Here is a 12656-nt window from a genome sequence, read left to right on the forward strand (position 1 = left end):
GGTTTTTCCCTGACCAACTTGATATTTTATGTTGCAATGGGAAGAGGTCCTTTGTGTTGGGTTTGATCTTGTGGTGCTTAATCTCAGTGATAGCAAGATACATGACACGCATGCATCATTAACATTAAGGATAAAAAGATGAGGTCTATTCCTACAATAGTAAATCTTGTCTACATCATGTCATCCTTCTTAAGGCATTACTTCGTTTCTCCATGAACTCAATATACTAGATGCATGCTGGATAGCGGTTAATGTGTGGAGTAATAGAAGTATATGGAGGCAGAAGTCAGTTTACTTATTTTGGACGTGATGCCTATATACATGATCATTGCCATGAATATCGTCATAATTATTTGTTTTTCTATCAATTGTCCAACAGTAATTTGTGTATGCACCACTTGCCATTTTTCTCGAGAGAAGCCACTAGTGAAAACTACGACCCTCGAGTCTACTTCACATCATCTATTTGCAATCTCTACTTTGCTATTTTCTTTTCTACTTTATTTCTTGTTTTGTTTTCAGATATATATTATAAATAACCCGAAAATACCTTGATGTGTTCTATTTTCTATCAATATTATTTGCATCTATCTATCTATCCTTACTTTAGCCATGAAGGATTGACAACCCCTCTACGCGTTGGGCTGCAAGGATTTTCTATTTGTGTGCATGGGCTGCTTACATAGTCTTGAGGATCTTCCTACTGGATTGATACCTTGGTTTCTTAATTGAGGGAAATATTTGTCGTCGTTGTGTTACATCACCCATTAAGCTTGGAGGGAAACCAACGCACGTGCGAGGAATGTCAAGATCGATAAGGTTCTTACACACAAATCTCATCTCCTTGCAATTACATTATTTGTCATTTTCCTATCCTTTTCCCTCCCTGCTACAGCAACAAAAGTCCTTTCCCGGCAATCGTGCCAGAAATCCTTCTGTCGTCTCTTGAAGTTGCGTTGGTTTTTCTCTTGAAGAGTAAAGGGTGATGCAACACAGGAGCAGTAAGTATTTCCCTGAGTTTGAGAACCAAGGTATCAATCCAGTAGAATTATCTCGTCAAGTCCAGAGTACGTGGCCAAACACAAAAGAGCTTGCACCCAACGCTATAAAGGGGTTGTCAATCCTTTCAAGATTGATTGCAAAGTGAGATCTGAAGGCGGAAAGTGCAACGAAGTAAAAGTGTAAAGCTGAAAATATGGTGTGGAGTAGACCCGGGGGCCATAGTTTTCACTAGAGGCTTCTCTCAAAATAGCAAGTATTACGGTGGGTGAACAAATTACTGTCGAGCAATTGATAGAACTGCGCAAAGTCATGACAATATCTAAGGCAATGATCATACATATAGGCATCACGTCCGAGACAAATAGACCGATACTTTCTGCATCTACTACTATTATTCCACACATCGACCGCTATCCAGTATGCATCTAGTGTATTGAGTTCACGATGAACAGAGTAACGCCTTAAGCAAGATAACATGATGTAGAGGGATAATCTCAAACCAATGATGAAAACCCCATCTTTTTATCCTTGTTGGCAACAACACGATGCGTGCCTCGCTACCCCTTCTGTCATTGGGTGAGGTCACCGCACGGTATGAACCCAAAACCAAGCACTTCTCCCGTTGCAAGAATCATAGATCTAGTTGGCCAAACAAGACCCACAAGTCGAAGAGAATTACAAGGATATGAAATCATGCATAAGAGAGATCAGAAGAAACTCAAATAAGATTCATAGATCATCTGATCATAAATCCACAATTCATAGGATCTCGACAAACACACCGCAAAAGAAGATTACATCGGATAGATCTCCATGAAGATCATGGAGAACTTTGTATTGAAGATGCAAGAGAGAGAAGAAGCCATCTAGCTACTAGCTATGGACCCGTAGGTCTATGGTGAACTACTCACGCATCATCGGAGAGGTCATGGTGTTGATGAAGAAGCCCTCTGTGTCCGAATCCCCCCTCCGGCAGGGCACCAGAACGTGCCCCAGATGGGATCTTCCGGAGACAGAAGCTTGTGGCGGCGAAAAAGTATTTTCGATGATCTCCTGATTTTTTCTGGGATTTTATGGAATATATAGGCGCAAAACCTAGGGCAGAGGAGGTCCAGGGGGCCCACAAGACCGTGAGGCCCGGCCTCCCCCCTGGCAGGGGCTGGGGGGCTTGTGGGGTCCCTGGGAACCCCTTCCTTGGTTCTCAAGTCTCCCGATCTTCTTCTGTTTCGGAAAAAACCTTTTCGGGGATTTTATTCTTTTTGGGTTCCGTTTCAAATCTTCCTCTGAAAAGGGTCAGAAACACGGCAAAACAGGAACTGGCACTTGGCACTGAGTTAATAAGTTAGTCCCAAAAAAAATATAAAAGGCATATAAAACATGCAAAGTTTGACAAGATAATAGCATGAAACCATCAAAAATTATAGATACGTTGGAGACGTATCACTCCCCCACTTCAGAAAAAAAAATTCCCTTCTTATTTGCCATCTTTCCTTGGTTGTTTTCTTGTCAAATCTCTTGTTTTCTTGTGTTTTTGCTGGTTCTAACCATGAGTGATTTTGGTGAGGCAGAAACAGATGATGGCGGGACTCATAAAATTGGATGTCCTCGTAATCTGGATGCCAAAACTTTTGTTTTGTGACAAGGTAATGTTTTGGGAAAAGAAGCTACCCAGGAATTCTTTAATTGGGTTGGGACTTTGACTTATGGTAATGCTCCTATACTTAAAAGAACCAAAACTTATGCGGAAGCTATGTCATCACTAGTTCTGAAACTTGAGAATAGATTTATCCGTACTCATCCTACTTTGCAAAGATTGTTTTATGAACTACCTGTTATAAAGGATCCTAAAGCTAAGAAGATAGCTACCCTTGTTCTTAAGGATGAATTTGATCATATAGAACGGGAAGCTTTGGAAATCTTTGATTTTTATTGTATAAACCGTAAAAAGCTGGTAGAAGATGAAATTCTCTATAATAGTGATTATGTTTTGAGAGATTTGGTGTGTGATAATCAGATCTTTGAAGATAATCTTAAAATTGAAATTCCTGTTTTAGATATGATCAAACAAGTTGTCAACAATGTTAATCAACAATATTCTCGGATTGTTGCCGGTAATCAAAGGGGGTACGTAGATGGCCAACTTGAAAATGCTAAAATTTCTATGGATAATGTGTTTCAAGTTATATTTGGTAAATCTCCTGAAAAGAATGCATCTATGAAAACTAAGGATGACAATACCTAAATTTATCCTATATGCCTAGCTAGGGGCGTAAAATGATAGCGCTTGTTGGGAGGCAACCCAATAAATAAATTTTATTTTCATTTTTGTTTTTTGTTCTTGAGTGTTTGCGCAATTATGGTACTGTTATAATTGTGTTTTTAAGTTTTATTTAGTATTTGTACCAAGCAAAGCCGATAGGATCATGCGGGGTATTAGTTGTTGTAACCCTGCTGTAAAACACAAACTTTTGCGTCTAGTAGAAAAAATCCTAAAAATCACAGAGACGTCAAAAGTGTTTTATTTTTTTACACAAGATTAATATACAAATTCCCTACGTGTTTCTATTGTTTCAGAATTTTTGGAGTTACAGAAATATTAGTAATTTTGAATCTTTACAGAATGTTCTATTTTTAATAGATTCTATTTTCTTTGTGTTATGTGCTTATTTTAATGAATCTATGGTTTATATCGGGGGACTAAGCCACGGTAAAGTTAGAATGTAGTAGGCATAATGCAAAAACACAGTAGATATGTTTGCATCCAGGGGGTCTCTTGACAATCCTTAGCCAAATCATCATTGAACTTCTCCTGAAATATACTAGATAGAATCATTAGTCCAATGACATATATGTTTTTATTATTTACCAAAACTACCTAGGGAGAAGTTGTGCTTTCAATCTCCCCCTTTTTGGTAATTGATGACAACATATAGATCAAAGTTTGACAAACAATATAATCAACGAATAGCATCATTGCTTTGAGAAGTATGTGATAGAAAGAGCTCCCCCTAAATTTGTGCATTATTTTAAATTTGCATTTGAATGCAAATGCACAATCGATTAGGATCATGGGTGACTCTTCCATGTCACATACATCTTCGTGGTGCGCATAAATGATGTGAATGAATTACAATGCGCATAAGACCAATAAATTAGTGAATGAACATCACATACATATCTCAAAGATAGGAAATGGTAGTATCAAACATAACGCGTATGATCAAACACAACAAGGTTTAATACATGCAAAAGGTAAATCAAATGTTTTGAGAAACCAAAGAGAGCAATAAAAAAATAGTCTGTCTGTCAAATCCCTAATGATCTATACATTTATCCCCCTTTGGCAACAAGTTACCAAAAAGTTCAAAGATATATGGTGCAACACGCTTATGGAGTAACCCCTGATCTTCTTGTCATCACCTGATTTCGGCATCAAGGTGTACCTCATAATAGTGTTGGTGGTGGGTATCCTGCTTGCAACAAGTAGACTGAGCCTAGCTTGTGGGTCTTCAAGTACTCCTTGGGTACTGGGTTATACATGTTTTCCATCGAGTTGTGGTTCATTTTGGCCTCAGTATAAACGTCTAGATCTCTTTCTTGCACCTCTAGGGCTCCTAAGGTGGTAGAATACTCTTCAACTTTGGATTGATACCTAGTGCCTTCTATCATCCATACAATTCTACCATCTGGATAGAAGTGAGATGTATAGTAGAATTGCATGATCATCTCATCGCTCCATGCTGTCATTTTTCTGCCAACAAAGTTCTCAGTGTCTATGTCCCTGAAATTTTCTTGCACATGAGGGAAGTAGTCGTCATTCTGCCTGATGTAGTCCCAATCTAGATACCTCATGTCACTAACAGTTGGACTCTTGTCCAACAGGATGGACTCATAAAAGTCTTGCCTATCCTTTGTGTGGAAGCGAGCATCAACTGCAGTCCTCCTCCTGATAGCATATGGATCAGGTGCTCTCCACTTTCTGAGCCATTGATCCTTCCTTTCCTTCATGTTTTCTCCTATGGTGTGTTCATCATTATGTTCTGGAAGATGTGGTCTCAGCTTCCTCAACACAACAATTTCTTCATCTTCTCCAGCAGCATCTCTTGAAGCAGAACCCTTGTCCTTCTCAGATGCACGTACATCTCTTGTAGTCTTCCTTGGCTTAGAGGTTGCAGGCTTCTTAGCTTTGGGAACAGATGGCTTGGTATTGGATGCTGGCTTGCTGGGCATAGCATCTTTCATCTGTTTCCTTTGTTTGGAAGGAGGTGGATTGGATGGTTCCTCTTCCTCTTCCTCTTCATCTGGGTACTCAGGTGTAGATGGTTGAACAACTACCTTAACAAATTTGGTCCTTGGCCTTTGTTGTCCAGACTTCTTGGCTAAGACTTTTTTCCTCCCAGCACCACTTGGTTGCTCTGAAGATAGAGACAAATCTCTTTTGGCTGCAACTCACTATGGAATCTTTGTGGAAGATGCTCTCTCTTTCTGCTTGTGAGAAGTGCTTTCCTTAGGGATAAAATCAGCATGTTCCTCATCAGAGTTGAGCTTCTTCCATGCCCTAGTTGCTGCCTTGGGGGCTCATGGGAGCTGGGGTGCCTGGGTTTAACTGACTCCTCTCAGGACTAGTGCATGAATCAACTTTCACACTCTGCTCTCTGTATGCATTCTGGATGTCCTTAGATCCTGCTGTTGGGAAACAAAAAAAATCATACGCACACGAAGACCTATCATGGTGATGGCCATCTAAGAGATGAGATTTGGATCTACGTACCCTTGTAAATCGCACAGCAGGAAGGTTAAGAAACGTGGTTGATGTAGTGGAACGTCTTCACATCCCTCGAACCGTCCCACGATCCGTACCACGATCCGTTCCGATGTAGCGCCGAACGGACGGCACCTCCGCGTTCAGCACACATACAGCTCGACGATGATCTTGGCCTTCTTGATCCAGCAAGAAAGAAGGAGAAGTAGATGAGCTCTCCGGTAGCGTAACGGCGCTTCGGTGGTGGTGATGATCAACTCCTACACGGCTCCGCCCGAGCTCCTTAGAAATCCGATCTAGAGGTAGAACTATGTGGTCTAGGGTTGAGTAGCATGTGGCAAAAGTTGTCCCAAATCAGCCCTAAAACACCACTATATATAGGAGGGAGTGGGAGGGCTAGGCTTGAGGGGCAAGCCATCAAGGTGCGCCGGCCAAGGGGAGGAGGAGGACTCCTCCTCCAATTCGGTTTGGGAAGGAGGAGTCCTCCTCTTCCTTCCCACCTCCTTTTTTCCCTTTTTCCTTTTATTTTCTTTTGGTATTTCTTTATGTGGCGCCATGGGCCCCTTGGGCTGACTCCACCAGCCCACTAAGGACTTGTGGCGCCACCCTAGAGCCTTGGGCTCACTACCGGGTGGGTGGGCCCCTCCCGGTGAACTCCCGGAACCCATTCGTCACTCCCGGTACACTGCCGGAATTGCCCGATACTTTCTAGTGACCAAATGAAACCATCCTATATATCAATCTTTGTTTCCGGACCATTCCGGAAACCCTCGTGACGTTCACGGTCTCATCCTGGACTCCGAACAACATTCGGTAACCACACATATGACTCAACTATACTAAAACATCGTCGAACCTTAAGTGTGCAGACCCTACGGGTTCGAGAAATATGTAGACATGCCCCGAGGCACTCCTTGGTCAATATCCAAGAGCGGGACCTGGATGCCCATATTGGATCCTACATATTCTCCAAAGGTTTTATCGATTGAACCTCAGTGTCAGGGATTCATATAATCTCGTATGTCATTCCTTTTGTCCTTCGGTATGTTACTTGCCCGAGATTCGATCGTCGGTATCCGCATACCTATTTCAATCTTGTTATCGGCAAGTCTCTTTACTCGTTACATAATACAAGATCACGTGACTTACACTTAGTCACATTGCTTGCAAGGCTTGTGTGTGATGTTGTATTACCGAGTGGGCCCCGAGATACCTCTCCGTCACACGGAGTGACAAATCCCAGTCTTGATCCATACTAACTCAACGGACACATTCGGATATACCTGTAGAGCACCTTTATAGTCACCCAGTTACGTTGTGACGTTTGATGCACACAAGGTATTCCTCCGGTGCTAGTGAGTGATATGATCTCATGCTCATAGGAATAAAAATGTGACACGTAGAATACCATAGCAATAAAATGACAAGATCAATATGCTACGTTCATAGTTTGGGTCTAGCCCATCACATGATTCTCCTAATGATGTGATCCAGTTATCAAGTGACAACACTTGCATATAGCCAGAAAACCTTGACTATCATTGATCAACTGGCTAGACTACTAGAGGCTTGCTACGGACATTATTTTGTCTATGTATCCACACATGTATCTATGTTTTCATTCAATACAATTATAGCCTGGATAATAAGTGATTATCTTTAAACAGGAAATATAATAATAACTATTTATCATTGCCTCTAGGACATATTTCCAACAGTCTCCCACTTGCACAAGAGTCAATAATCTAATCCTCACATCGCCATGCGATTTACATTGTAATAAATCTAACACCCATACAGTTCTGGTGTTAATCATGTTTTACCCGTGGAAGAGGTTTATTTAGCGGGTCTGATACATTCAGATCCGTGTGCACTCAGATGAGGTTGAAGCGTCGTTTGATGTGTCTGCTCTTCTTGTGAAACCTTGGTTCCTTTGCTAGAGCAATGGCACGAGTATTGTCACAAAACAGAGTTATTGGATTTAGTGCGCTCGGCACAACTCCAAGATCCGTCACGAACTGCTTCATCCACACACCCTCCTTTGCTGCCTCTGAGGCAGCCATGTACTCCGCTTTGCATGTAGAATCTGCTACGACGCTTTGCTTGGAACTGGACCAGCTTACCGCACCCCCATTAAGACTAAATACGTATCCTGTTTGCGACTTAGAGTCATCCAGATCGGTGTCAAAGCTTGCGTCGACGTAACCCTTTCCGACGACCTCTTCGTCACCTCCATAAATGAGAAACATTTCCTTAGTCCTTTTCAGTTACTTCAGAATATTCTTGACCGTCGTCCAGTGATCCACTCCTGGATTGCTCTGAAACCTGCCTGCCATACTTATGGCCAAGCTGACGTCTGGTCCAGTGCACAGCATTGCATACATGATAGATCCTATGGTTGAAGCATAGGGAACGGAACTCATCTGTTCTCTATCTTCCGCAGTTGCTGGGCACTGAGTCTTACTCAATTTTATACCTTGTAATACTGGCAAGAACCATTTCTTGGACTAATCCATTTTGAACTTGTTCAAAACTTTATCAAGCTATGTGCTTTGTGAAAGTCCTATCAGGCGTCTCGATCTATCCCTATTGATCTTAATGCCTAGAATGTAAGCAGCTTCTCCTAGGTCCTTCATAGAGAAACTTTTATTCAAGTAATCATTTATGCTCTCCAAAAACTCCACATTGTTTCCAATCAGCAATATGTCATCCACATATAATATTAGAAACGCCACAGAGCTCCCACTCACTTTCTTCTAAATACAAGATTCTCCAACCACTTGTATAAACCCAAATGCTTTGATCACCTCATCAAAGCGCTTATTCCAACTCCGAGATGCTTGCACCAGTCCATAAATGGATCGCTGGAGCTTGCATACTTTGTTATCAATCTTTGGATCAACAAAACCTTCGGGTTGCATCATATACAACTCTTCCTTAAGAAAACCGTTAAGGAACGCCGTTTTGACATCCATCTGCCAGATTTCATAATCGAAAAATGCAGCTATTGCTAACATGATTCGGGAGGACTTAAGAATCGCTACCGGTGAGAACGTCTCATCGTAGTCAACTCCTTGAACTTGTGAAAAACCCTTTTCCACAAGTCGTGCTTTAAAAACGATCACATTACCGTCTGCGTTCGTCTTCTTCTTAAAGATCCATTTGTTTTGAATAGCCTTGCGGCCTTCAGGTAGTACTTCCAAAGTCCACACTTTGTTCTCGTACTTGGATCCTTTCTCGGACTTCATGGCGTCCAAACATTTGTTGGTATCCGGGCCCACCATTGCTTCTTCATAATTTGTAGGTTCATTGTTGTCTAACAACATAATTGATAAGACAGGATTACCGTACCACTCACGAGTAGTACGCTATCTTGTCGACCTGCGCGGTCCGATAGGAACTTGATCTGAAGTTTCATGATCATCATCATCAACTTCCTCCTCAACCGGCGTCACAACAATAGGGGTTTCCTCTTGCCCCGCGCCACCATCCAAAGGGATAGAGGTTCGACAACCTCATCAAGTTCTGTCTTCCGCCCACTCAATTCTTTCGAGAGAAAATCCTTCTCAAGAAAAGCTCCGTTTTTAGCAACAAATACTTTGCCCTCGGATTTGAGATAGAAGGTATACCCAACTGTCTCTTTTGGGTAACCTATGAAGACGCACTTTTCCGCTTTGGGTTCCAGCTTTTCAGGCTAAAGCTTTTTGACATAAGCATCACATCCCCAAACTTTAAGAAACGACAACTTTGGTCTTTTTCCATACCAAAGTTCATATGGTGTCGTCTCAACGGATTTTGACGGTGCCCTATTTAAAGTGAATGCAGTTGTCTCTAATGCATAACCCCAAAACGATAACGGCAAATCGGTAAGAGACATCACAGATCGCACCATCTCTAATAAAGTACGATTACGACATTAGGACACACCATTACGTTGTAGTGTTCCAGGCGGTGTCAACTGTGAAACAATTCCACATAGTCTTAAGTGAGCACCAAACTCGAAACTCGGATATTCACCCCCACGATCAGACCGTATGAACTTGATCTTCTTGTTACGATGATTTTCAACTTCACTCTGAAATTGCTTGAACTTCTCAAATGTTTCAGACTTGTGCTTTATCAAGTAGACATAACCATATCTACTTAAATCGTCAGTGAAGGTGAGAAAATAACGATATCCTCCGCGCGCCTCCACACTCATCGGACCGCACACATCGGTATGTATGATTTCCAACAAGTCACTTGCATGCTCCATTGTTCTGAAGAACGGAGTCTTAGTCATCTTGCCCATGAGGCATGGTTCGCACGTGTCAAGTGAATCAAAGTCAAGTGACTCCAAAAGTCCATCGGAATGGAGTTTCTTCATGCGCTTTACACCAATATGACCTAAGCGGTAGTGCCACAAAAACATGGCGCTCTCATTGTTAACTCTAACTCTTTTGGTCTCAATGTTATGTATATGTGTATCATCACTATCAAGATTCAATATGAACAATCCTCTCACATTGGGTACATGACCATAAAAGATATTACTCATAGAAATAGAACAACCATTATTCTCTGACTTAAACGAGTAACCGTCTCGCAGTAAACAAGATCCAGATATAATGTTCATGCTTAACGCATGCAAGAAATAACAATTATTTAAGTTCATAACTAATCCTAATGGTAACTAAAGGGAAATTGTGCCGACGGCGATTGCATCAACCTTGGAACCATTTCCCATGCGTATCGTCACTTCATTCTTCGCCAGCCTTCGCTTATTCCGCAGTTCCTGTTTCGAATTGCAAATATGAGCAACAGAACCGGTATCGAATACCCACGCACTACTACGAGAGATGGTTAAGTACACATCAATAACATGTATATCAAATATACCTGATTTTTCCTTGGCCGCCTTCTTATCAGCCAGATACTTGGGGAAGTTGCGCTTCCAGTGACCCAGTCCCTTGCAATAATAACACTATGTTTCAGGCTTAGGTCCAGCCTTGGGTTTCTTCGTCGGATTAGCTACAAGCTTGCCGCTATTCTTGGAATTACCTTTCTTGCATTTGCCGTTTCTCTTGAAACTAGTGGTCTTATTCACCATCAACACTTGATGCTCTTTATGGATTTCTCACTCTGCGACTTTCAGCATCGCGAATAACTCGCCGGTTGACTTGTTCATCCCTTGCATGTTATAGTTCAACACAAAGCTCTTGTAGATTGGTGGAAATGATTGAAGAATTCTGTGAGTGATAGCCTCTTGCGGGAGTTCAATCCCCATCTCAGCTAGACTGTTTGAGTACCCACACATTTTAAGCACATGTTCACTGACAGACGAATTCTCCTCCATCTTGCAAGCATAGATTTATCGGAGGTCTCAGACCTCTCGATCCAGGCGTTCTTCTGAAAGATAAAATTCAACTCCTGGAACATATCAAATGCTCCATGACACTCAAAGCGACGTTGAAGTCCCGGCTCTAAGCCATACAAGACTGCACATTGAACTACTGAGTAGTCCTCCTTACGTGTTAACCAAGCGTTCTTAACATCTTGGTCAGCCGTAGCGAGTGGTTCATCTCCTAGTGCAGCATTAAGTACATAATCCTTCTTCCTAGCTTGCAGGAGCAACTTAAGATTACGAGCCCGGTCTACAAAGTTGCTTCCATCATCTTTCAACTTAGCTTCCTCTACGAACGTATTAAAATTCAGGGTGACTGTCGCGTGAGCCATTGATTTACAACAGAAATATTTCAAAGTGGACTTAGACTATGTTCAAGATAATTAGAGTTTAACTAATCAAATTACTTGCTAAACTCCCACTCAAAAAGTACATCTCTCTAGTCATTTGAGTGGTACATGATCCAAATTCACTAACTGAAGTCCGATCATCAGGTGAGTTGAGAATAATTTAAGTGGTAAGCATCTCTATGCTAATCATATCAACTATATGATTCATACTTGACCTTTCGGTCTCATGTGTTCTGAGGCCATGTCTGCACATGCTAGGCTCGTCAAGCTTAACCGAAGTGTTTCGCGTGTGCAACTGTTTTGCACCCGTTGTATGTGAACGTTGAGTCTATCACACCCGATCATCACGTGGTGTCTCGAAACGACGAACTGTAGCAATGGTGCAAAGTCGGGGAGAACACAATTTCGTCTTGAAATTTTAGTGAGACATCACCTTATAATGCTATCGTCGTTCTAAGAAAAATAAGGTGCATAAAAGGATTAACACCACATGCAATTTCTAAGTGACATGATATGGCCATCACCATGTGCTTCTTGATCTCCATCACCAAAGCACCGGCACGATCTTCTTGTGACCGGTGCCACACCATGATCTCCATCGTCATGATCTCCATCAACGTGTCCCCATCGAGGTTGTCATGCTACTTATGCTATTACTACTAAAGGTATGACCTAGCAATATAGTTAATGCATCCGCAAACACAAACGTTACTTTAAAGACAACCCTATGGCTCCTGCCGGTTGTCGTACCATCGACGTGCAAGTCGATATTAACTATTACAACATGATCATCTCATACATCCAATATATCACATCACGTCATTGGCCATATAATATCACAAGCATACCCTGCAAAAACAAGTTAGACGTCCTTTAATTTGTTGTTGCATGTTTTACGTGGCTGTTATGGGTATCTAGTATGATCGCATCTTACTTACGCAAAAACCACAACGTAGATGTGCAAATTGCTATTTAACCTCTCCAAGGACAGCCTCAGTCAAAACCAATTCAACTAAAGTTAAAGAAACCGACACCCGCCAGTCATCTTTATGCAACGAGGTTGCATGTCAATCGATGAAACCAGTCTTTCGTAAGCGTACGAATAATGTTGGTCCGGGCCGCTTCAATCCAACAATACCGCTGAATCGAGAAAAGACTA

General features: G+C 41.8%; 1 protein-coding gene across 1 annotated transcript in view; it reads left to right on the plus strand.

Moving 5' to 3' along the window:
- Window positions 1–3244, plus strand: part of LOC123408972 (60S ribosomal protein L27-2-like) — a 46303-nt gene extending 43059 nt beyond the window's left edge. The window contains exon 2 of the mRNA XM_045101989.1: window positions 3057–3244. Coding sequence (XP_044957924.1) covers window positions 3057–3244 — 188 coding nt within the window. The remainder of the gene's footprint in view (window positions 1–3056) is intronic.
- Window positions 3245–12656: the final 9412 nt, after the last annotated feature.

The sequence above is a fragment of the Hordeum vulgare genome, chromosome 7H, assembly GCF_904849725.1.
Source record: "Hordeum vulgare subsp. vulgare chromosome 7H, MorexV3_pseudomolecules_assembly, whole genome shotgun sequence".
Classification (NCBI taxonomy): domain Eukaryota; kingdom Viridiplantae; phylum Streptophyta; class Magnoliopsida; order Poales; family Poaceae; genus Hordeum; species Hordeum vulgare.